The sequence below is a fragment of the Salmo salar genome, chromosome ssa28 (genome assembly GCF_905237065.1).
Source record: "Salmo salar chromosome ssa28, Ssal_v3.1, whole genome shotgun sequence".
NCBI lineage: Eukaryota > Metazoa > Chordata > Actinopteri > Salmoniformes > Salmonidae > Salmo > Salmo salar.
In genome coordinates this window covers 2,291,614-2,317,788 of record NC_059469.1, presented here as the reverse complement: position 1 = coordinate 2,317,788, position 26,175 = coordinate 2,291,614, and the positions used below count along the sequence as shown (strand labels likewise).

At 43.7% G+C, this 26,175-nt stretch overlaps 2 protein-coding genes across 4 annotated transcripts in view; one reads left to right on the top strand and one right to left on the bottom strand.

The window, feature by feature from the left end:
* LOC106589303 (ETS translocation variant 4) overlaps positions 1 to 21,019 on the top strand; it is a 39,459-nt gene extending 18,440 nt beyond the window's left edge. For both annotated transcript variants that reach the window (XM_045710112.1, XM_014179095.2), the window contains 8 exons: positions 4,653 to 4,782; positions 6,697 to 6,897; positions 9,354 to 9,760; positions 12,111 to 12,179; positions 13,052 to 13,099; positions 14,798 to 14,970; positions 19,880 to 19,981; positions 20,232 to 21,019. In XM_045710112.1, coding sequence (XP_045566068.1) covers positions 4,653 to 4,782; positions 6,697 to 6,897; positions 9,354 to 9,760; positions 12,111 to 12,179; positions 13,052 to 13,099; positions 14,798 to 14,970; positions 19,880 to 19,981; positions 20,232 to 20,459 — 1,358 coding nt within the window. In that variant the 3' untranslated portion in view covers positions 20,460 to 21,019. The remainder of the gene's footprint in view (positions 1 to 4,652; positions 4,783 to 6,696; positions 6,898 to 9,353; positions 9,761 to 12,110; positions 12,180 to 13,051; positions 13,100 to 14,797; positions 14,971 to 19,879; positions 19,982 to 20,231) is intronic.
* Positions 21,020 to 24,708: 3,689 nt separating this feature from the next.
* Positions 24,709 to 26,175, bottom strand: part of LOC106589301 (ATP-dependent RNA helicase DHX8) — a 34,748-nt gene continuing 33,281 nt past the window's right edge. For both annotated transcript variants that reach the window (XM_014179091.2, XM_045710111.1), the window contains 2 exons: positions 25,739 to 25,918; positions 24,709 to 25,467 (listed from right to left, as the gene is read on the bottom strand). In XM_014179091.2, the coding sequence (XP_014034566.2) occupies positions 25,248 to 25,467; positions 25,739 to 25,918 (400 nt within the window). In that variant the 3' untranslated portion in view covers positions 24,709 to 25,247. The remainder of the gene's footprint in view (positions 25,468 to 25,738; positions 25,919 to 26,175) is intronic.

The window sequence follows — 26,175 nt, the reverse complement described above, 5'->3', positions numbered from 1 at the left end:
TGGGACAACAATCCACAGGCCACAATCAACAGCCTGATCAACTCTATGCGAAATAAATGTGTTGCACTGAATGAGGCAAATGGTAGTCACACCAGATATGACTGGTTTTCTGATCCACGACCCAATTTGTTTTCAAAAAATTGTTAGCTAAAATAGCTAATTGAGTGACTTCCAGTGACTGACAATGCTGACTGCTGATGCACAACCAAATTTCGAACTTGCACCTTGTGTATTCTACTATTCTGACTCTCAACAGTAAGCTGAGACCCTGACTGAGTTTTGAGTGGGCCCCCTAGCGGCCTGGGGACCTAAGCGACCGCTTATGTCGCTTATGCCTGGAACCGGACCTGAACCAGAATGATAAGTTACTGGGAAGCTCACTGGCTGGCTGGCGGGTACAGAAGCTGTCACGGCCTGCAGACTTCCAGAGATTTCCCATCCCAGAGATAAACACCCCAATGTAAAGTTCTCCAGATCCTCTCTCACTGAGTTCAGGTTTAAATTCCCCTAGAGGAGAACCTTTAATGGTAGGAAATGCTCTGTATAAAATAAACAGAGAAGTTTACAGGGGAGGGGGGTTTCCTACCTGGCATTCAGTCCTGGCTGCCACTTGTTTGATCATTGTCATTAGCTACCAAGCTATGATTGGAATCCTGAACAAACTGAAGATCACAAGAGGATTGTGAGACGAGATAGATACCCTATTTCTTTTATTCTTTCTTGATACTTTACGTTTTCAACTTTAAGTCTCTTGATGACGCAACACTCTGAATCCTGAATTCCTCTTTGCGTTACACAATGTAGTAGCATGGCTATGACAAGGTATTTCTTTAGCACTTCCTGTCTTAAGCTTCAGCGGAATGTCCCATTTCAGACGAGCTTCTGGCGGAGTTCCTACTAGTACCCCCATGTGTTCCAGCTGAGGACCCTTTTGTGTGGGCGGGGGGGGGAGTGTTGAAGGGGTTGGAGGTCTCCGGTCCTGACATTTTGTTTGTGGTGGGTGTTGACTGAATAGTGGCCCCCTTCCATAATAATCCTGTCACTTCCTGAAGCACTCAACCATGACCATCACCTTTCACCCTGCATCCTCCCCCAAAGCTTCCCATTTACATATGTCAAGTCCTCCTGCCCCTCTCTCCACCCCCCATCCCCAACCTGGGTCATCCTGCCTATAGGGGTGATCAGAATGGGAGTGAATGGTGAGACACCAGAGAAAGCATAAATCAAAAGATTGGGGAAAAAAACAAATCAGAAAGAGGAGCAAACACAAGATGAAAAACATTCAACTTTCATCACAAGAAGAATACTTTCCACATGCCCTATAGCCCTACTCCGTTTATTTTGTGGGGAGAATAAGACAAGCGCATCAGCAGTAAACGTCTCTAAAGTTACCGACCCCTACCTAATGATGTTGAGATGTTAGGATGTGTTCACATATACGGTCCCCCCCCCAACATCCATTCCAAATATTAAGAGAGGACACACGCATCCCCTCTCTGCTTTAACACTGGGTACCTTATGTGTACAGTATCTGTCCAGAAAGATCTAAACACTTCTCTAGGCCATTATACAGTACATTATGTTTAAGTTCACCACACCCCCTTAGAAAAAAACTCTTTGAAGTAAAATATGAGGATCTTGGAGAAAAAGTGATGCAACTACTAACAGAGCTGTAGAGAGAGAAACCAGAGCCTGTAAACTGGGGTCAAATGTCCCAAAATGAAACCAACAAGGAAGGGCAATGCTGTCCAAACTGTTTATATGACTGCTACCACTTTAGAAACTTTGGGGGAAAATTTGATATAATTTGAACTGGATTAACCTCAATAATATACATTTTTTCCAAGATTTGTAAAACCGTCATTTGTTAAACCGTTTTGAAACCGTACATTTTAGGAATCAACCTTTTTCTATTTGAAATAAATCATCGTTTTTCTGCCGTGTCATTCATTTAAGATACTCTTTGAAGAGGTAGAGTTTCAGAAGTTTTCTGAAAATGGGCAGGGTGTCACGTTCTGACCCTTGTAAGATGTCATTTTCTATAGTAGAGTAGGTCAGGATGTGACAGGGGGTGTTTTTGGGTGGTTTTCTTGTTATCTGTTTCTATGTTGTTTTTCAAGGTTTCTATTTCAATGTTGGGGTTGTTGGGATGATCTCCAATTAGAGGCAGCCGGTTCTCGTTGTCTCTAATTGGAGATCATATTTATGTAGGGGTTTTTTCCATTTGTGTTTGTGGGTTGTTCATTTTTGAGTAGTGTTACTTTCTCTGCGTCACGGTTTGTTGTTTTGTTGTTACAAGTATTTTGGTGTGTTGCAAACGTTTCACGGAATAAATAAATATGTGGAACTACAACCATGCAGCATGTTGGTCCGATCCTTTGAACAGCCGTGACACAGGGACTCTGCTGGCCCAGCTTCAGGGGGAAGCTGGTGCCACCATTGCGGTGCCAGGCCAGAGAAGATATCAAATGCAACTGAAACAATTCATATGCTCACATTTTGGGATATTTCTATAAGCATCAAGGGATGTAGACTAATCCAATGTCTCCCATCCTTTGATCCTGGGCTTGATCAATAATTTGATTCATTAGGGCTTCGTTAACGGGGAAGTCTGCCAACTTCTGGTAATTGAGGAAGCGTGCCAGACAACAACAGCAGCAATCACACACACTCACAGCCATCCCGTGCTCATTTACAAGAGTAATTAATATTGTAGACCCTGACAGACAAATCTCCACCAATTCACTATTGAACAGTGCTGTGCTTCATTCTCAAATAGCGACCCATGCTCTTGGCTCAGTGCTGTTCAGAGCAGTATGCAGGTTTTGAAATTAAACATGTGCTGAGGCTGTCCCCAGAAGCGGGGCCACATCAAAAGGCTATATGTCTGCCAATCATATTAGCTGCTCCACTTGGGCTGCATTGTGACTGGACTTGTTTACAGTACACACTACACACCATGGATTGTTTGCCGTTCATGATTGTGGCACAAAGTGAGAGGGTCAATATGTGAGACAAACACATCCCACACTCTCATAGACGTATTCGAAAGTCAGTCAGTCATGTGCCACCCTGGGTATTAAGAGAAGTGAAGAGAGCAGAGGGATTTGGAGGGCTGCAATCTTAATGTGTCTGTGTGGCAAATCTGGGTAAATACTTTCTGATCCTTTCTGATCACACTCTAAAGCCAACACTTCCTCACCTGCCCGGGTTTGTCAAGTAGGGGGAGACTAAAATAATAGGATTCCCTCTGTTCTACAAGCTGTCTGTCTGTCTGTCTGTCTGTCTGTCTGTCTGTCTGTCTGTCTGTCTGTCTGTCTGTCTGTCTGTCTGTCTGTCTGTCTGTCTGCCTGCCTGCCTGCCTGCCTGCCTGCCTGCCTGCCTGCCTGCCTGCCTGCCTGTCTTTCTGTTGCTTTCTCCCTCTCTTTCTCAGTCTCTTTCATTCTGTCTACATTTCTCCCCGATTGTCTCTTTCTTTTGGCCTCTCTCCATTCCTCTCTAGCCTTCTCTTCTACTGTGTTGCTCTCTTTGAATAGCTGGAGAAGTTCCTTTCGCAGCCTTTTACAGGCAGACGCTGAATTTTTTTTCTCCTCCCTTTTTGTGAATGGGATACAGACAGTATGTAATTACCTGGTCTCGGGTTTCAGCGGGGCCTGTTCTGTCAGCACCACACCCACTGCAGTCACACACAGTGCAGACACACACACACACACACACACACACACACACACACACACACACACACACACACACACACACACACACACACACACACACACACACACACACACACACACACACACACACACACACACACATATAAACACAGGCCTCCCCAGCTGGAAGTGCACAGCTGCTGCTGTTTACCCTCTCAGGGCCAGAAAAACATCCTGTGCCGTACAGTCGGTGAAAACCTCCCCTCACATAATAAACAGAGCCTCGGCACAGTTTGAAGCTCCACTTTTGGTGATTTGTGTGGCCTTTTAGACAAAGGTCCTCACCAAGAGAGGAGCTTGATAGACAGTAGACGTCTTAGGTGGAGTTTGGATTGAACACCAAAAAAAATATATAGACTGTGCAGAAAAGAGCGTCTAGTAAACAGCTCAGAATGTTTGCAAACGAAGAACTAAACCAAGACAAAACATTTTCATCTAGCCATTTCCCTTTGGAAAAGAAAGTTCTTAACTGAAATACCAAAAATGATAGAACATTGCTTGCCAAGGAAATAAAGAATGTATTATGTCTCAGTCAAACATCATGCTGACCAAAGTGTTACATTGCCTTTTGCTCATCAAAAGACAGTGTCTTGGCCAGTGTCGTTGTTTAGGTTTGGCTTGACTTTGTGTTGGTACATAGGATGTTATGGCTGGTGTTGTGTCTGGAGGAGAGGACAAAAAGTGGGCGAGGACACCAACGGCTTCCAAATGAACTGCAGGAATGTGTGTACGCACATGTGTCTTATGTGTGTTTAGATGTGTCTGTCTGCATCCCTTGTTTTCAATTGACTGTCACTTAAGTGTTCTGGCTCGTATTAGAGATTCCTGTGTGGACCGAAGTATTTTTTTTTGCCTTTGAGCTTGACAACACCACAGAGGGGAAAAGAAAATGATCCATGTGCGCCAACCTCCTTTTCTGTCTCTGTTCTTCTACAGCAGTGGCATTCCACAGCCCGCCAGTCACCATAAAGAAGGAACCACAGAGCCCAGGTTCCGACCCCAGCCAATCCTGTAGCCACAAGCAGACCTTCACCTACACCAATGGAGAGCAGTGCCTTTACGCCAGGTACCCATGTCAGCACAACAGTGGCAAGAAAAAGTATGTGAACCCTTTGGAATTACCTGGATTTCTGCATAAATGTTTCATAAAATTTGATCTGATCTTCATCTTAGTCACAACAATAGACAAACACAGTGTCATAAACTAATAACACACAAATTATTGTATTTTTCTTGTCTATATTGAATACATCATTTAAACATTCACAGTGTAGGTTGGAAAATGTATATGAACCCCTAGGCTAATGACTTCTCCAAAAGCTAATTGGAGTCAGGAGTCAGCTAACCTGGAGTCCAATCAATGAGACGAGATTGGAGATGTTGGTTAGAGCTGCCTTGCCCTATAAAAAAACACTCACAAAATGTGAGTTTGCTATTCACAAGAAGCATTGCCTGATGTGAACCATGCCTTGAACAAAAGAGATCTCAGAAGACCTACGATGAAGAATTGTTGACTTGCATAAAGCTGTAAAGTGTTACAAAAGCATCTCTAACAGCCTTGATGTTCATCAGTCCACGGAAAGACAAATTGTCTATAAATTGAGAAAGTTCAGCACTGTTGCTACTCTCCCTAGGAGTGGCCATCCTGCAAAGATGACTGCAAGAGCACAGCGCAAAATGCTCAATGAGGTTAAAAATAATCCTGGAGTGTCAACTAAAGACTTACAGAAATCTCTGGAACATGCTAACATCTCTGTTGACGAGTCTACGATATCTAAAACTCTAAACAAGAATGGTGTTCATGGAGGACACCACGGAAGAAGCCACTGCTGTCCAAAAAAAAACATTGCTGCACGTCTGAAGTTTGCAAAAGAGCACCTGGATGTTCCACAGCGGTACTGGCAACATATTCTGTGGACAGATGAAACTACAGTTGAGTTGTTTGTAAGGAAGGAACACACGACACTGTGGGCAGCACACCAACATCAAAACCTTATCCCAACTGTAAAGTATGGTGGAGAGAGTATCATGGTTTGGGGCTGCAGGGCCTGGACAGCTTGCTATCATCGACAGAAAAATGAATTCTCAAGTTTATCAAGACATTTTGCAGGAGAATGTAAGTCTATCTGTCTGCCAATTGAAGCTCAACAGAAGTTGGGTGATGCAACAGGACAACGACCCAAAATACAGAAGTAAATCAACAACAGAATGGCTTCAACAGAAGAAAATGTGCCTTCTGGAGTGGCCCAGTCAGAGTCCTGACCTCAACCTGATTTAAAATGTTGTGGCATGACCTCGAGAGCAGTTCACACCAGACATCCTAAGAATATTGCTGAACTGAAACAGTTTTGTAAAGAGGAATGGTCCAAAATTCCTCCTGATCGTTGTGCAGGTCTGATCCGCATCTACAGAAAACGTTTGGTTGAGTTTATTGCTGCCAAAGGAGGGTCAACCAGTTATTAAATCCAAGGGTTCACATACTTTTTCCACCCTGCGCTGTGAATGTTTAAATGATGTATTCAATATAGACAAGAAAAATACAATAATTTGTGTGTTATTAGTTTAAGCAGTCTGTGTTTGTCTATTGTTGTGACTTAGATGAAGATCAGATCAATTTTGATGACCAATTTACGCAGAAATACAGGTAATTCCCAAGGGTTCACATAGTTTGTCTTGCCACTGTATAGTACACAGCTGATTATGGCCCATTAACAAACATTTTAGAGTTAGACGGTCCATAGCAAGTCACTAGTCAGCCAATTCCAGTCAATTATCAGACATAAGTCAGTGCGGCAAAGCGAGTAACTAGAGCACAAGCTATTGACCACAACGCCAGCAACTACAAAACAGCCATCCTCCATAAGCCCAGTTTGGCTTACTGACCTGTATTATTAATGCTAGGGCCTACTACTGATGCCATGGTAGTACTCATAAACCACATTGGGATTCATAAACCATGTTTGTGTGTGCTTTTTTCCAGTGCCTATGAGCAGAAGAGGGCTGCAGGACCAAATAAGAGCTCTTGCACCCAAGGGACACCCATGTCCCCCATGCAGCACCATTACTCCCCCAAGCAAGTCGGTGGCACTGGTGGAAGGCCTGACAACATGGCCTACAACATGAACCACCCTGCCGCCTCCCAGCCACTGCCCAGCCACAACAACTACCCCATGAACCCCAGGTATTACCCCCTGTACTGTACGAAATACTTAAACTTGTGCCAAAAAAGTGCATGCCTTTGGTGGGTGACATAATAATGTGCTTTTGACGCGGATGCTACGCTACAAGACTGTTTTGCTAGCACAGACTGGAATATGTTCTGGGATTCATCCATTGGCATTGAGGAGTATACCACCTCAGTCATCGGCTTCATCAATAAGTGCACTGACAACATCGTCCCCACAGTGACCATACGTACATATCCCAACCAGAAGCCATGGATTACAGGCAACATCTGCATCAAGCTAAAGGCTAGAGCAGCCGCTTTCAAGGAGCAGGACACTAATCCGGACGCTTATAAGAAATCCTGCTACGCCCTCAGACAAACCATCAAACAGGCAATGTGTCAATACAGGATTAAGATTGAATCTTACTACACCGGCTCTGATGCTTGTCAGATGTGGCAGTGCTTGAAAACGTTTGCGTACTACAAAGGGAAACCCAGCCGCGAGCTGCCAGTGACGTGAGCCTACCAGATGAGTTAAATGCCTTTTATGCTCGCTTCAATGCAAGCAACACTGAAGTATGCATGAGAGCACCAGCTGTTCCGGACGACTGTGTGATAACGCTCTCGGTAGCTGATGTGAACAATACGTTTAATAAACAGGTCAACATTCACAAAACCGCGGGGCCAGATGGATTACCAAGCACGCATGGACAAACTGGCAAGTGTCTTCACGGCCATTTTCAACCTCTCCCTGACCGAGTCTGTAATACCTACATGTTTCAAGTAGACCACCATAGTTCCTGTGCCCAAGGTAGCGAAGGTAACCTGTCTAAATGATTACCGCCCTGTAGCACTCACATCATGGTTCACATCAACAGCATCATCCCGGATACACCAGACCCACTCCAATTCGCATACCGCCCTAACAGATCCACAGATGACCCAATCTCAATCGCACTCCACACTGGCCTTTCCCACCTGGACAAAAGGAACACCTATGTGAGAATGCTTTTAATTGACTACAGCTCAGCGTTCAACACAAACCCCTTAGCTTAGTGCCCACAAAACTCATCACTAAGCTAAGGACCCTGGGACTCTGGGACACCTTCCTCTGCAACTGGATTCTGGACTCCCTGACGGGCCGCCCCCAGGTGGTAAGGGTAGGCAACAACACATCTGCCACACTAATCCTCAACACTGGTGCCCCTCAGGGGTGCGTGCTTAGTCCCCTCCTGTACTCCCTGTTCACCCACAACTGCATCGCCAAACACAACTCCAACACTATCATTAAGTTTGCTGACGACACAACAGTGGTAGGCCTGATTACCGACAACGATGAGACGTGCTCCCTGTGGCTCAGTTGGTAGAGCATGGTGTTTGCAATGGTGTTTGCAACGCCAAGGTTGTGCGGAACAAAAAAAATTATAATAAAAATAAAAATGTATGCATTCACTACTGTAAGTTGCTCTGGATAGGAGCGTCTGCTAAATGACTAAAATGTAAAAAATGTAGTTCCAGGACAACAACCTCTCCCTCAATGTGAGCAAGACAAAGGAGCTGATCGTGGACTGCAGGAAAAGGTGGGCCGAACAAGCCCCCATTAACATTGACGGGGTTGTAGTGGAGCGAGTTCCAAGTTCCTTGGTGTCCACATCACCAATGAACTATCATACACCAAGACAGTCGTGAAGAGGGCACGACAACACCTTTTCCCCCTCAGGAGACTGAAAAGATTTGGCATGGGTCCCCAGATCCTCAAAAAGTTTTACAGCTGTACCATCAAGAGCATCCGGACCGGTTGCATCACCGCCTGGTATGGCAACTGCTCAGCATCTGACCGTAAGGTGCTACAGAGGGTAGTGCGTACGGCCCAGTACATCACTGGGGCCAAGCTTCCTGCCATCCAGGACCTATATACTAGGCAGTGTCAGAGGAAGACCAAAAAATGGTCAAAGACTCCAGTCACCGAAGTCATAGACTCTTCTCTCTGCTACCTCACGGCAAGCGGTACCAGAGCTCCAAGTCTAGGACCAAAAGGCTCCTTAACAGCTTCTACCCCAAAGCCATAAGACTGCTGAACAATGAATCAAATGGCCACCCAGACTATTTACATTGACCCCCACCCACCCATTTGTGTTTACACTACTGCTACTCACTGTTTATTACCTATGCATAGTCACTTCACCCCTACCTACATGTACAAATTAGTTTGACTAACCTGGACCCCCGCACATTGACTCGGTACCGGTACCCCCTGTATATAGCCTCATTATTGTTATGTTATTGTGTTACTTTTTATTATTGTTAACTTTAGCTTATTTGGTAAATATTTTCTTATCTCTTTCTTGAACCGCATTGTTGGTTAAGGGCTTGTAAGTAAGCATTTTACGGAGTTGTATATGGCGCATGTGACAAATAAAGTTGGATTTGATACTGATAGTTTTTCATTGCCCTCTCTTCCCTTCTCTCAGTTCCAGGTATCAGGCCCCCTCAGCAGGCATGTGCCCCCCGGGGTTCCCCCCTCAAGGGCAGGCCTTCCAGCGCATGCACCCTGCCCCAGCCGGAGGTGGTGGCGGTGGAGGAGGAGGTGGAGGACCGGGTGGAGGTGGTGGTGGTGGCGGGGGTGGCTACCATCGGCAGCACTCAGATCCCTGTCTGCCCTACCTGCAGCAGAGCTTCAAGCAGGAGTATCTGGACCCTCTGTATGAGAGGGCTGCCCACATGGCAGGACAAGGACACGGGCCTGGGCCAGGGCTTGGATCAAGGCACGGACCACACCCACCTCACCAACCCCAACACTCCCATCCCCATCCTCACAGGTTCCCCTCTGCCCACATGATGGTGAAGCAGGAACCGACTGACTACACCTATGAGCCTGGTGAGTGATCAAATCATGGAGGGCCTGAGAGCGGAATGACAGAGATACAGTATGAGAATGTTTTGAATGGCAGCAATCCCTTTAGTATAAATAGTCTATCTATAATGAATAGCTAATGGGGGTTTTTTTTTCGGAGAGAAGCTAATTCCTCCCTGACAAATCACAATGCACTGAACACTGCAAAACATACCCAAACTAATCCTATGTCACTCAAAAGAACATGTAGGCCTTCTGTAGGACGTAGGATGTTTACAACCCAATTACCTACGCATTGAAATGTTATGTACATTGCTTTGTGGCTTTTGCTCTCGGTCCTACAAAAGTTCCTTTGAACCAACCTGTGTATGGCTAACCTTAGAACAAAATGTCCAAAAGCAGACACTTCTATATCTACAACAGACTTTTCCCTACCCCCTCCCTACCTTCAAACTCCTCCTTTCAACTCCCTGACACTTTGCAAAAAAAGGTCTCGACTCTTGTCTGTAATTCTGTTTCTTTCCCTCCTCTACACTCCTCCCCGCTCCCTCTCGCCGCTCGCTCGTCTCACTGAAAGGAAGGCAGAGGAATTTCATTGAGAAAATGGAGGGCACTGGAAAGACTAGAGTCCCCAGTGGAGCACTCTGGGGTGTTGGGTTGCAACAGCGGCTTCCTTTCTGCAGGCAGATGAACTCATAATGGAAAAATGAGCGTGGCCGCAGTAACCCGAACCTCTCACTGGCTGGGATGTGGAGGGGAGGGGTGAGGGGAGGGGGAAGGAGAGGGTGGGGGTAGCTACGGGCCTTGGCAACAACAAACTGAGAACCAGCCCTACCACCACAGCACAGCCCCAAAGCCCTGGCGGTTCCCTTTAAGCAGTGCTAGGATGCAAACACAAGGGCTGGAAATGCAATACGGAGTATAAGTGACATACGGCATGTATGTTGTGCATATCAGTGACAGTCAACTGGGAGCAGAGCTGTCTTTCTTGTTTTTCCCTTGGGTCTTATGGGCACAGTGGACAAACACAGCTACAAAGTGAGCCTCCCAGCCCTGAAACCAGCATACCTCTCTATACAATAAGACCGACGATCTAAATTCTTTTGACTTTTTTATGTTTTTGATAGAAGCCGGATAGTGCTCAGAAAGTTCAACTTGGTGCTTGAAGAAATCTGACAGTCTTAGAGGAAATAAAAAGGATGTCTGTGATGAAAAAAAGGACGTCTGTGGATAAACTGTACTCTGTTGGTAATAGGAGGAGGAGTTGAGGGGGCTGGTGGACCTGCCTGAGTGTTGTGCCACAAATAAGAGCTGGACAGCTACTTTGCCTGCTCAGAAATTCTATCACAAGGACCTCATAGTCCTAATGTGACCAAATCAAAATGATAGATAAGTGCGCCACTAGGCCTTGGGCAGTTATGTGGTTCAGGCTTGCGAATAAAGTATTTTTTACATTTACATTTCCATCTCGTAAAATAATGTGTGCCTACAAACGTTACAATACAAAAGCTAGCTACACCAGCCAGCACACAATTGACACTGGTGCTATTTCCCCAAATCTCCCCATCACTGGCTGGCAGTGATATTATTTACACTGCGATAGAGTGCTGGCCCGGGAATGAAGAGTCTGATTTCCCCCAGTAACATCTTATCACAGCCACAGCACTGCAACTGAATTCCCCAGGAGTGAGTCACCAAACTCACCACACTACTGAGGTGCAGGAGACTAGAGCTTCACCCACTCTTGCCTGCTCTTGCCATTCAGCCACTCATACAAACAAACAAAGATGCATGTGCATGCACTCACTCACACAGGCACACATACACTATACTGTATATGAGATGAGACTAGGTCGTCACCAACTGGACCACAACCATTAGCAATAAGGAGAAACATCCACCACCCACCCCTGATTAGAGAGGTTTTCAATTTATACAACTTCAGGAAATAGAAATGTGATAAAACATTTGATTAGGGATTGATAGATATACAAATATCTCATCCATTTGCGGTGTGGCTGGTTGTAAGGGTGTGTCCAGTTACTGACCTGTATTACTAATGCCAGGTGGATGGACAGAGTGCTAACACCGCAGACTCACCATTCTCTACCACTGTACTACACTATACTGCTGCTCCTCACTAGGTGCTTACTCATGGCCTAAAAATACTTTCGAGGACAAGTGATATTATGACAAATGAAGGTTTTGTCCTTGCAGGACGAGAGGCGATCAAACCAAAAATATGCACATTAATACTCTCTCCCCGTGGATATTGGCCTGGTATTTATAGACTGAGAAAGAAAAGCCATCTGTACATTGTAAAAGTTTACACTGCATTGAGCAATAGGTGTATGCTTGTGTTTCTGTCCTAAAGACGTGCCTGGATGTCCTTCAATGTACCACCACAACGAGGGGTACCCCAACCCCCAGCACAACAATGAAGGTAAGCAAAAACTCTGGTAACTAGGTTATATGAATTATGACCTGTCAGAAGCATGCTTAAACCCTTCATAGATACTTCATAGACACGTAGGACTAATGTTATAATGCATTATGACTGCAGCAGGTTTTTTTTTACATGCATGCCTTATTACCAAAAGTCTGTGCCACCGGTTCATTGCACTGTAGATGGGAGGGGCATACTACATGTACCGAATCTCCCTCTCACATTTTTTTTATTTAAATGAGGCCTTCCTACTGGCTGTAGCATTGCGGTCATTGGCTAACCAGCCCGGTGTCCGTATTTCCATTGGCTAACCGGAGGTGTCGCTATGTTTCCATTGGCAGAGGCTCTGGCCTTTTCCTGCCTCAAGGATCTCTGGATAAACATTTCTACTGGAAAAAGCCTGTGTATTTTTCCTTGAGAAAAGAAAAACACTTCTCCTCTTCACTCCCTTTGTTTGTCACACCGTTCTAGTTATTGTCCAGGATCATTTCTTAAATAAGGGAGAACTCAGGAACTACTCTTGAACAGCCATTCCCAAGACAGACTGTATTATTAAGGATCATCAGAGTATTAAACACTTACAATAAAATATTAAAACTAAAGTAAGAAGGAAGATGGAGTCCTTTGGAGATATTTACATGAAGGAATCCTCCCCTTCTCACTAAGTACTCTACTCATTTGTGTTGAAGTGGATAAGTACATCCAATAAAGAGTGTACTCTTCTCAACCACTTCAACATGTGTCATGGGCGAATTCACTATTTTCATACTAATTCATTTTGGCATAATGTGATTCAAGATTTGGCATACAAGTTAAAGCCACACAAGACAACTTGAAGAACTAATTATAACACACGTCTTGTTTTACAGGCTCTCTCTTTGAAAACGACTCCTGTGTCGTTCCGGAGAAATTCGAAGGTGAGCCTTACAACTTGCTATCTACTGTCCAGAAGTCAGCCTAAAACTCGCACACTCCAATCCACTTCAATAGGTGTCACTGAGATCAGATAATGGTTATGGGTGATGGCACTGAGGGTGTCCACTGTCCGTTCTCCATAGGAGAGGAACAGAATCCATTCAATCACATCACATGTCTCTCCATTTGGTATCAGCACACTATAAGTGCCAATAGTATCAGATTGAGTGTCGCTGACTGAACAATAAGCTTTAGAGTTTTTTTTTTTTTTGCGTGACAGGCTCTTGGTTGGAGCTGAGTTAGCGGGTTTTGTTTCCCCGTGCGTGAGGTAGGGACCAGGCTCCTGTGTCATGGAGAGCAAGGTGACAGTCAGTTTCCCATTGTGCGCTGGGGGTGATTGACGTGAGGGGAGAGCCTGAGGGCTACTGCACAGGTTGAACCGGCGAAACACACCGAGTTAGAGTACCATTTACTTACAGCGGCTTGCCCCAAGTTCCCACACATACAGTGCTTATCCAATTAGACTTACCACCACATCGGTGGGTCGCCACTGTTTTATGTTATATAATGTTGCCTCTAGTGTTATTGTGTTTCCAACAGGAGTGTGACACTTTTGAAATATTTTATTTAACCTTTATTTAACTAGGCAAGTCAGTAAAGAACAAATTATTGTTTACAATGACGGCCGACCAAAAGGCAAAATGGCCTCCTGCGGGGACATGGGCCTGGGATTATAAAAAAATATATACAATATAAATATAGGACAAAACATCTCAACAAGAGACAACATCCAGCAAGGCAGCAACACATGACAACACAGCATGGTAGCAACAGAACATGGTAGCAGCACAAAACATGGTACAAACATTATTGGGCACAGTCAACAGCACAAAGGGCAAGAAGGTAGAGACAACAATACATCACGCAAAGCAGCCACAACTGTCAGTAAGAGTGTCCATGATTGAGTCTTTGAATGAAGAGATTGAGATAAAACCTTTAACGAATGTGACTGCCAGAACGGGTGTTGTAAGGGGAGGATGAGGGCTGCCGTAGATATCTCGGATAGGGGGGAGTGAGGCCTAAGAGGGGTTTTATAAATAAGCATCAACCAGTGGGTCTTGCGACGGGTATACAGAGATGATCAGTTTACAGAGGAGTATAGAGTGCAGCGATGTGTCCTATAAGGAGCATTGGTGGCAAACTAAAGACTCGCTGCGAGCAGAAGCAACAACCTCCGCATATTCAAGACTGTTGCTTTGTGAGAAGGTGTTAAATAAAGTTCACAGTTAGCCGCTGCTATGTAAATGAAAGCTGAAAAGTACCCAGGGCCTTGCCTTGAAGTTAGAGCAGGTCCGCCGGAGCCATGACCCAGTGAGACACGGGGTGCCGGCCTGCATAGATGGAAACCCCAAAAAATAGGATCCTTTTGGGTTAAACACTCTGGTAAATCATCAAGATAATCAACTATCCCTCACATGGTTGCAGTTACTACAGTATCTTAAGCATGTCAAGACAGCCATTGATTGGACTCAACCCAAAATGACAGTCTTATCCATATCCTATTAGTAATGGTAAACAAGCTTTGCCCACATTACCATGCTTGTTAGTAGCTGTCTTATGTCAATGGCAGCTGTCTACTTCCTTAAACCAGCCTGAGCCTACAGCCTAGTCCAACCTCCAGTGTCCCTATTCCTCTCCAGGTGAGGTGAAGCAGGAAGGGGGTAGCGTGTTCCGTGATGGGGCCCCCTACCAGCGCCGGGGATCCCTGCAGCTCTGGCAGTTCCTGGTGGCCCTGCTGGATGACCCGGGCAATGCACACTTCATCGCCTGGACCGGCCGCGGCATGGAGTTCAAACTCATCGAGCCTGAGGAGGTAAGGCCCAACCTACAAGTCGAGATCTAGAACTACAGTAATGACATCTCTAGTGGAACTATATCTACCGTAACAAAATGTATCATGTCCTCTTTAGAACAAGGTTAAGTTCGCTTGTTTGTGAGGTCAGAGACAGACATAAGAGGTATTTAATGCGGATTGTGCCTTGTAATGGCATCTCCCAATTTGGGATCTTTGCTCTTTGTTAAGAAACGTTAAAGGCTTAACCATTAGAAGTAGGCTAAGTTCCCTCTGCTATGTGCTGCAGGGTCAGACGTTAGAGGTATTTAAAGGGGCAATCTGCAGTTGCTACATTCCTTTCTGGACTTATAAATTAATGATATGGACCCATTGAGTCTTGAATGAGTCTTAAATGCCTCATGAACTTAGTTCAACTGTCGTACCACATCAGAACCCAAAATACAAGCTTGTTTTACTCCAATGTTTGTAAACAAAGTAATTGTAAAAAAACTAAAACACTATCGTATACTATGTTTAAATACTATAGTATTCACTGTAGTGTTTTTACAGACTTTACTGTAGTATTTACAGTTTACTAGAATATATACTGAACAGAAAATAAACAACATGCAACAATTTCAATTGGTTTACTGAGTTACAGTTCATAAAGAAATCAATCAATTGAAATAAACGAATTAGGCCCTAATCTATGGATTTCACATGACTGGGCAAGGTTGCAGCCATGGGTGGGCCTGGGAGGACCTAGGCCCCCTCACTTGGGAGCCAGGTCCAGCCAATCAGAATGAGTTATTCCCCAGAATTAGTTATTTATTACAGACAAAAATACTCCTCAGTTTCATCAGCTGTCCGGGTGGCTGGTCTCAGATGATCTCGCAGATGAAGAAGCCGGATGTGGAGGTCCTGGGCTGGCGTGGTTACATGTGGTCTGCAGTTGTGAGGCTGGTTGGACGTACTGCCAAATTCTCTAAAACGATGTTGGAGGTGGCTTATGGTTGAGAAATGAACATCAAATTCTCTGGCAACAGCTCTGATGGACATTCCTCCAGTCAGCATGCCAATTGCACGCTCCCTCAAAACTTGAGACATCTGTGGAATTGTGTTGTGCGACAAAACTGCACATTTTAGAGTGGCCTTTTAGTGTCCCCAGCACAAGGTGCACCTGTGTAATGACCAAGCTGTTTAATCCGCTTCTTGATCTGTCACACCTGTCAGGTGGATGGATTATCTTGGCAAAGGACAAATGCTCACTAACAGGGACGTAAACAAATGGGTGTACAAAATCTGAGAGAAATTAGCTTTTTGAGCATATGGAACATTTCTGGGATCTTTTATTTCAGATCAAGAAACATGGGACCAACACTTTACATGTTGCATTTATATTTCTGTTCAGTATAAATACTGTAGTAAGGAAAAAAACTGTAGTACAGTGCCTTCCGAAGGTATTCATATCACTTGACTTATTCCAGAGTTTTGTTACAGCCTGAATTCAAAATGGATTAAAAAAAATCTCACCCATCTACACACAATACCCCATAATGACAAAGTGAAAACATGTTTTTAGAAATGTTAGCAAATTTATTGAAAATGAAATGCATAAATAACTAATTTACATAAGCATTCATACCCCTGAGTCAACACTTTGAAGAAGCACCTATGGCGGCGATTACAGCTTTGAGTCATCTTGGGTATATCTGTATCAGCTTTGCACATCTGGTTTTGGGTATTTTCTCCCATTCTTCCTTGCAGATTTTTTCAAGCTCTGTTAAGTTAGATAGGGAGCGGTGGTGAACAGCAATCTTCAAGTCTATCCACAGATTTTCAATGTGATTCAAGTCTGGGCCACTATAGGACTTTCACATTCTGGTTCTGAAACCATTGTTGGTGGTTGTTGTTGTTGTTCTCAAACCATGTTGGAACGTAAATCTTTGCCCCAGTCTAAGGTCATTTGCACTCTGAAGCAGGTTCTCATCCAGGGTTTGCCTGTATTTGGCTCCATTCATTGTTCCCTCTATCCTTACCAGTCTCCCAGTCCTTGCAGTCGAAAAGCATCCCCATAGCATGATGCTGCAACCACCATGCTTCACGGTAGGGATGGTGTTAGGTGGGCACTTTGCATTCAGACCACAGAATCTTTTAGCTTATGCTCTGTCTTTCACGTGCCTTTTTGCAAACTCCAGGCGTGCTCATGTCCCTTTTTCTCAGGAGTGGCTTCCATCTGGCCGCTCTCCCATAAAGCCCAGATTGGTGAAGTGCTTTAGAGACTGTTTTCCTTCTGGCAAGTTCTCCCATCTCAGCCAATTCATTTTGTACGAAGGACCAAGGATATACAGTGTGCCTCATCACAATTCTATCTCGGAGATCTACAGCCACCTTCTTGGACTTCATGGTATAGTTTCTGCTCTGACATGCACTGTGAACTGTGGGACCTCATATAGACAGGTGTTTCTTTCTAAAACATGTCCAACCAATTGAATTGGCCACAGGTGGACTCCAATCAAGTTGTAGTGACATCTCAAGGATGATCAAAGAAATTATGAGCATTATAGCAAATGAGTATGAATATTTATATTTCTGTATTTCATTTTCAATAAATTCGCAAAAATGTATAAAAACATGTTCTCTGTCATTATGGGGTAATGTGTGTAGATGGGTGACACATTTTGTGGGGAATTCAGGCTGTAACACCAAAAATGTGGAATAAGTCAAGGGGTATGAATACTTTCTGAAGGCACTGTATATACTATAGTGTATTATAGTATACTGTAGTATGGACTGTAGTACTTACTGTAGAGTTTTTGCTGACATTACTGTAGTATTTACTATAGTGTTTTTGTTTATTATCTTTGACATAGCCAAGAAAACCTACTGGACAAAATACTTGAAAGAGACAATTTACCCAATCTGTAGCTGGGTGGAACTTAGGTCTAAACGGACAGTTCAGAGCTCCTGCTCTTTTGATAACCTGTAGGGAACACAATATATGGTTTATAATTGGCATTTAGGTTTCTCACTTATGGGTGGCACAAATTTGGATATGGGGAGGGGGAATGGGCAGGGTATACGCAAATTAAATACTGTAATGTTTTTGCAGACGTTACTGTAGTATTTACTCTAGTGTTTCTGCAAACATTACTGTAGTGTTTTTGTGGTAAGTAGTATACTGTAGTATTTACTATAGTATTCTACAGTATACTACAACATTCTCTAGTAAGTACTACACATGTAGTAGGTATACTAGTGTTTAGTATAGTATTCTACAGTATACTACAGTTTACTACATAATTCTATAGTAAGTACTGTAGTATTCTATAGTAAACTGTAGTATTTTTTAATGTGGGTCTATAGCCTCAAAACATGGCTAACACTATAATTTTCATATCATGGATGGTAAGTCCATATGTCTGTCTATGAATTTGAGAGCGGTTGGATTTCTCCAACCCCATCCCTCAGCTTTTTACTAAAACAAGGGGAGAGGAGTACACTTTGTTATTGTTTCAAGCACTGATTGCCCCTTTAACACTGATTGAGCTTTCTCTAGAATAAGGTTTCAATGTTTGAGATTGCTCCCCCTCCACCCTTCTAAACCATCTCTGGGGCCATGCACTGATCTAAACTGCCAGTTGCCCATTAACCTCCATGAATTATTTACCACACGTAATAACATAGGAGATACACACACAAAATGGAAGATGAGCTCCATCACCTCATATTCACTTCACCTATAAATAAATGGACTGGTTGAGAGATGCTTTTGAAGTTGAGCAGTTGACTTGAAGTTTATTCAAACAGAACTGAATTTACAAGACATTTATAAAACATTCTGATACAATGATACTTCCATTATCTGGCTACTGTACATAAATAATTCATACTACAAGAGCAGCTAAGGTTGAGTGTCCACTCAGGATCAGAGAGAGTAGTCTGCCCAGGGAAATCAGCATTCCCTAAACCCCTAAGTCAGGAGTCTACTACGCCTTCTCTACGTGTCCTCTATCTACACTCGAAAGTCTTCCTATAGTGACCAGGCTGTTTGTCATCAACACACATCTCAGACGGCGCGGTTCCATTCTGGTCTCGTTTGGAGATGTGAGACATTTCGTAGGTATTGGAATTAGCAGGCTGTCAGTGGGGAGTTCAACTTGAGGTTGAGACAATATTTCACGATGCTGTCTCTATGACAACCTGGCACCAGGCTCATTTCACTGCGCACATTGTGGGACTCTGGTTGCATTAAAGTGGTGATGGGTTATATAAAAAGGAAGTGAATCCACATGTGGGGACTTTTGATATGATGAGCCAGTTAGCTCAGAGAAAGAGCCTCAAAACTGATCACCGAGGATCCCCTAGTGGTGGCATTGGAGAGTTGCAGGCAGAAGGAAGAAAAATTGTGTTGTTCCCTCCAGGGCAAATTATTTGGAATTCATTCATATTGGCTGCAGCAGCTTTTCCCCTAGGATTTGTTTATTCAGTGGTGGCAAGGGTAGCGGCCGGGGGAGGCTAACATTACTACTAGCGTTAGTGCAGTTATATGCTAGCTGTTCCATTGCGCAATGACATGCTAGCTGTTCCCATAGACTTCCAGTCATTGAGCCAACGACTATCCATTTAAAAGTGCGTCTCTGCAAAAATACATATATACCCCCAAACAAATTTGGGCAGAGGTGGCAACAATTAAGCAGCGGTGTGCCACCCCTGCTAAATAAATATAGGGGAAACACTGGTCCAGAGAGCAAGTCCTCACTCCATCTGACCTCAATCCATAAAATAATACAATAGGAGTGTCCTTTGGCAGATGCTAAAAACTTTGTCTCCTTTAATGTGTGTTCATTCACCTGTGAAGAGCAGAGGGCCTGGAGCTGAACAGTCCCAGATGTAACCACCTCTCGCTCTTTTCCCTCCCTCCCTCTCTCGTTCCATCTCTCCTCAGGTGGCCAGGCTCTGGGGCATGCAGAAGAACCGTCCAGCCATGAACTATGACAAGCTCAGTCGCTCTCTGCGTTATTACTACGAGAAGGGAATTATGCAGAAGGTACAAACTAAGGCATTTATAAACCTAGCTGTACAATATGCTTTATTCAGTAGTTCAAATGTGTCTCAGAGTGATGGGTCTGCCTATCATATGGTTGGCTCTTCCATTTCATTTTGAAGCAATGTTTTACATTAAATGACTAATGTGTATCTGATTTATTTGATTAGATTTGTTCCACACTTGCATTAGTATAACGACACCGACTAATGAACATATCTAACAAAGAAATCCCTTTCCTTCGTATTTGCAGGTGGCAGGGGAGCGCTACGTTTACAAGTTTGTGTGCGAGCCCGAGGCTCTCATCTCCCTGGCCTTCCCCGACAACCAGCGGCCCAGCCTGAAGGCAGAGTTTGAGCGCTACGTCAACGAGGAGGACACTGTGCCCCTGTCCCACATGGACGAGGGGGCCTCCTACCCCACTGAACAAGCCCCACCAAACATGGGCGCCCAGCCCTACTCCAAAGGTTACATGTACTAATGCCACCACCCCACCCCCATCCTCTCTGTTGGGGTTTGGCAACAGGCAGCCCGTGGGCCAAAACTGGCCGACAAGCGTTTTTTTTGTGGGGGGGCCCAAAAAGTTTTTGGGTTTTCGTTTTGTCAAAGACTAAAATCACCAGGAATTCAGAAAAAAAATGGTTTCATTTAGGACATTTGTTCCCAAGTATTCCCACAATAATAAAAAAAAAAGAGGTGATAATGTCTCAATGTAATCAAGGTATGAAGTTTTTTTTTTTCAAATACACTCTCTTTTTGGGCTTAGTTGTGGTCAATTTGCAGTGTACAAATTATTATGTTCGGGCCCCCCGAACCATCCGCTCCGGAAAAAAATCGTCCCGCGGCTGAATCTAATCTAGTTGCCTGCCTCGGCCCATGGACCTATTGCACATGCCCACCCCATCCACTTGTATATAAAAAGGCTATGGTGTTTCTTTGAGTTTTTAAGAGCTGCATTCCTCTCACTTCTGAGGCCTATTTAATCCATACACATGACTGTGGTTAAAGAGATTGCTTAATAAAGACACAATATTACTACTACTCTATGTGCCAAGACATATATTCTTTCTCTGATAACATTGTGACAGATTTAGAATGGCTACACAGAAGGAGAATGGGTGTTATTTCAACGTATGGAGTAATTTACAGTATAAATCATGAGCATGATAATCAGTTAATCAAACTTCAGTCTATGGGAGACTCAATTGCATACTCCTCGCGTCCACTCTCCTCTGGCTTTCTCATCCAGTGGTTTTTGAGTGGAAGTACACGAGGAGTATGCTATTGAGATTCTCCCAAAGTCGTTGACAAAAGAGCACATGCATTTCCGACCTCACATGCTGACATTATCAGTGGTCACACCTTATGTGAACTCGGAAACATGATTACTACGAAGGTCAGACTCTTCCACTCCTAATACAGTGCATTCGTAAAGTATTCAGACCCCTTCCCCTTTGTTACATTACAGCCTTAATCTAAAATGACTTAAATAAATGTTTTCCTCATTAATCTACACACAATACCCCATAATGCCAAAGCGAAAACATGTTTTTAGAAATGTTTGCAAATGTATATATATATTTAAAAAAAAAGACACACTACTGGTCAAAAGTTTTAGAACACCTACTCATTTCAAGGGTTTTTCTTTATTTTTACTATGTTCTACATTGTAGAATAATAGTGAAGACATGAAATGAAATAACACATATGGAATCATGTAGTAAACAAAAAAGTGTTAAAGAAATCAAATAGCCATCCTTTGCCTTGACAGCTTTGCACACTCTTGGCATTCTCTCAACCAGCTTCATGAGGTACTCACCTGGAATGCATTTTAATAAACATGTGTGCCTTAAACGTTCATTTGTGGAATTTCTTTCCTCCTTAATGCGTTTGAGCCAATCAGTTGTGTTGTGACAAGGTAGGGGTGGTATACAGAAGACAGGGCTATTTGATAAAAGACCAAGTCCATATTATGGCAAGAACAGCTCAAATAAGCAAAGAGAAACGACAGTCCATTATTACTTTAAGTCATGAAGGTCAGTCAATACGGAAGATTTGAAAGTTTCTTCGAGTGCAGTCGCAAAAACCATCAAGCGCTATGATGAAACTGGCTCTCATGAGGACCGCCACAGTAATGGAAGACCCAGAATTAGCTCTGCTGCAGAGGATAAGTTCATTAGAGTTACCAGCCTCAGAAATTTCAGCCCAAATAAATGCTTCACAGAGTTCAAGTAACAGACACATCTCAACATCAACTTTTCAGAGGAGACTGTGAATCAGGCCTTTGCGGTCAAATTGCTGCAAATAACCCACTACTAAAAGGACACCAATAAGAAGAGACTTTCTTGGGCCAAGAAACAGGCAATGGACATTAGACCGGTGGAAATTTGTCCTTTGGTCTGAAGTCCAAATTGGAGAATTTTGGTTTCCACTGCCGTGTCTTTGTGAGACGCAGTGTGGGTGAACGGATGATCTCCGCATGTGGATTTCCCACCGTAAAGCATGGAGGAGCAGGTGTTATGGTGTGGGGGTGCTTTACTGGTGACACTGTCTGTGATTTATTTAGAATTCAACGCACACTTAACCAGCATGGATACCACAGCATTCTACAGCGATACACCATCCCATCTGGTTTGGGCTTAGTGGGACTAGCATTTGTTTTTCAGAAGGACAATGACCAAATACCTTCAGGCTGTGTAAGGGTTATTCTACCAAGGAGAGTGATGGAGTGCTGCATCAGATGACCTGGCCTCCACAATCCCCCGACCTCAACCCAATTGAGATGGTTTGGGATGAGTGAGACGGCAGAGTGAAGAAAAAGCAGCCAACACGTGCTCAGCATATGTGGGAACTCCTTCAAGACTGTTGGAAAAGTATTCCAGGTGATGCTGGTTGAGAGAATGCCAAGAGTGTGCAAAGCTGTTATCAAGGCAAAGGGTGGCTATTTGAAGAACCTCAAAGATAAAATACATATAAATATTTTTGATTCCATAAGTGTTATGGAATATGTTATGATATATATGTTATGATTCCATATATGTTAATTCATCGTTTGTGTCTTCACTATTATCTACAATGTAGAAAATAGTTAAAAAAATAAAAACCCTTGAATGAGTAGGTGTTCTAGAACCTTTGACTGGTAGTGTACCTTATGTACATAAGTATTCAGACCCTTTGCTATCAGACTCAAAATTGAGCTCAGGTGCATCCTGTTTCCATTAATCATCCTTGGGATGTTTCTACAACTTGGAGTCCACCTGTGGTAAATTCAATTGATTGGACATGATTTGGAAAGGCACACACACCTGTCTATATAAGGTCCCACAATTGACAGTGCATGTCAGAGCAAAAACCAAGCCATAAGGTCAAACAAATTGTCCGTAGAGCTCCGAGACAGGATTGTGTCACGGCACAGATTTTGGGAAGGGTACCAAAACATTTCTGCAGCATTGAAGGTCCCCAAGAACACAGTGGCCCCCATCATTCTTAAATATAAATAGATTGAAACCACCGCCCTGCCAAACTGAGCAATCGGGGGAGAAGGGCCTTGGTCAGGGAGGTGACCAAGAACCCGATGGTCACTCTGACAAAGCTCCAAAGTTCCTCTGTGGAGATGGGAGAACCTTCCAGAAGGACAACCATCTCTGCAGCACCACCAATCAGGCTTTTATGGTAGAGAGGCCAGACGGAAGCCACTCCTCAGTGAAAGGTACATGACAGCCCATTGGAGTTTGCCAAAAGGCACCTATAGGACTCTCAGACCATGACAAACAAGATTCTCTGGTCTGATGAAACCAAGATTGAACTCTTTGGCCTGAATGCCATGTGTCACGTCACATCTGGAGGAAAGCTGGCACCATCCCTATGGTGAAGCATGGTGGTGGTGGCAGCATCATGCTATGGGGATGTTTTTCAGCGGCAGGGGAGAATAGTTAGGATCGAGGGAAAGATGAACGAAGCAAATTACAGCGAGATCCTTGATGAAAACCTGCTCCAGAGTGCTCAGTACCTCAGACTGGGTCAAAGGTTTACCTTCCAACAGGACAATGACCCTAAGCACACAGTCAAGACAACGCAGGAGTGGCTTCGGGCCAAGTCTCAATATCCTCGAGTGGTCCAGCCAGAGCCCAGACTTGAACCCAATCAAACATATCTGGAGAGACCTGAAAATAGCTATGCAGCGACGCTCCTCATCCAACCTGACAGAGCTTGAGAGGATCTGCAGAGAAGAATGGGAGAAACTCCCCAAATACAGGTGTGCCAAGCTTGTAGCGTCATACCCAAGAAAACTCGAGGCTATAATCTCTGCCAAAGGTGCTTCAACAAAGTATTGAGTAAAGGGTGTGAATACTTATGTAAATGTTATTTCAGTTCCTTTTTGTTTTATATACATTTGCAAAAATGTCTAAAAACCTGTTTTTGCTTTGTCAATATGTGGTATTGAGCATAGATTGATGAGGGAAAAAAACGATTTAATCCATTTTAGAATATGGCTGTAAAGTAACGAAATGTGGAAAAAGTCAAGGGGTCTGAATACTTTCCAAATGCGCTGTATCTGCACACACAGCTGTAATGGGACACCTGAACATAAACTAAAATCAGTTGACTTTTGATGGTAGTTCTGCAAGGGCCAATTCTGTAACTTGTCTGTACTATACTTTCCATTCCTATCATTGGCGGACCAAGACAGTTTAATTATAACAGCAACAAGACAAAAACAGCAGACATGAGACCATCCAATATTTAATATGGAAGAATATGGTCATTTAGATATCACTCATTTCAGTTCGCTTACATTTCCGTCATCTTAATGAAACCACAGATCTGGTAATTGTTGACCACAATCAAAGTCCGATCCATTTCCCTAGGTATAAACTATATTACATGAGATCTCTAGACTAAATGGACTCTGAGCATTGTGTACTCATAAACAGACAGACTTCCACTGACTGATTAGATTACTGCCCACTTAAAGTGTCCAGTCTCCTTCCTAATCACTTAATAGTCATTTTATTTGAGGGAATCCGTAATGTTCTGTTATGAGATAATTTATACATTGGGCAAAAAAAACGTTTTGGTAATATATGGGCACTTTTGATTTCTGTCTGATGGGAGGTATGTTAACTGACATTGACCATGAAGCCAAATGACTCTGTAGGAACACAGAAAGGAACAATGGACTGGTATTTCTCAACTAGTTGTCAATGACAGTCTCCCTCTCTCTCCTGCTGTGGTGTGAGCCTGTGCGTAAGGGTATAGGGATACACCTCTACTTCCTGCGAAAGGCGCGGGAGATTCTCCAAGCGTTGGGCTCTTCGTAACGGTTGTAGAGGGGCTCAAGGCGCTGCATCTTCTTCTGTTTGCTGAGGCGTGTGGGATCGGCCACTTTGAAAAAGGCCGGCGAGAACTCTACCAGCCAGCGTGGGTCAATGGTGGTCACCTCCCTCATGTACTCCTTAGTAGTCAGCACCAACTCATGGTACACCAACCTGGCGATATGGGGATGAAAGGAGTGGGGGAAATTAGTGTACAGAAGAGCACGTTTTTTATCTTTCTGGAGCTCTATTGCCTGATCATATATATTTAAAAAGTATCAGTCTATAAACTTATACAGAAATCTTTACTTTCCAAAAATGTTTGATCTATACAATGACTCTACTACATAGAGGCAAGGATGTCAAAAACTTTTACAAGTAACAATTGACGATAGTCAATGTAAACTTGAGACTATGCCTATAACCCCCACGGGTATAGACTCACCACTCAGGCTGGCGGTTGAACAGGGAACTGGACGGGTGGATGTACACCACCTGCTGGTCAATGAGGGTACGGTAGCCCTCCTGGGGATCCTTTTTGGCTGCGTTCCGGAAGAAACCACTGCAGATGGCCTTCTGTATGCGCACTGTGGCCTTTCCACAAGACACCATGTCCAGCTTATGCCTGAAAGAACAGGTCAAAGTAAGGGTGAATTATTGAAGTCCTATGTCTGACATATTGATACAGTAAGGCCTGTAGATTTTCTATGAAGTACCGTAATTTCCGGACTATTAAGCGCACCTGAATATAAGCCGCACCCACTGAATTTAATTTTAATTTTTTATTTTGAACATAAATAAGCCGCACATGTCTATAAGCCGCAGGTGCCTACCGGTACATTGAAACAAATGAACTTTACACAGGCTTTAACGAAACACGGC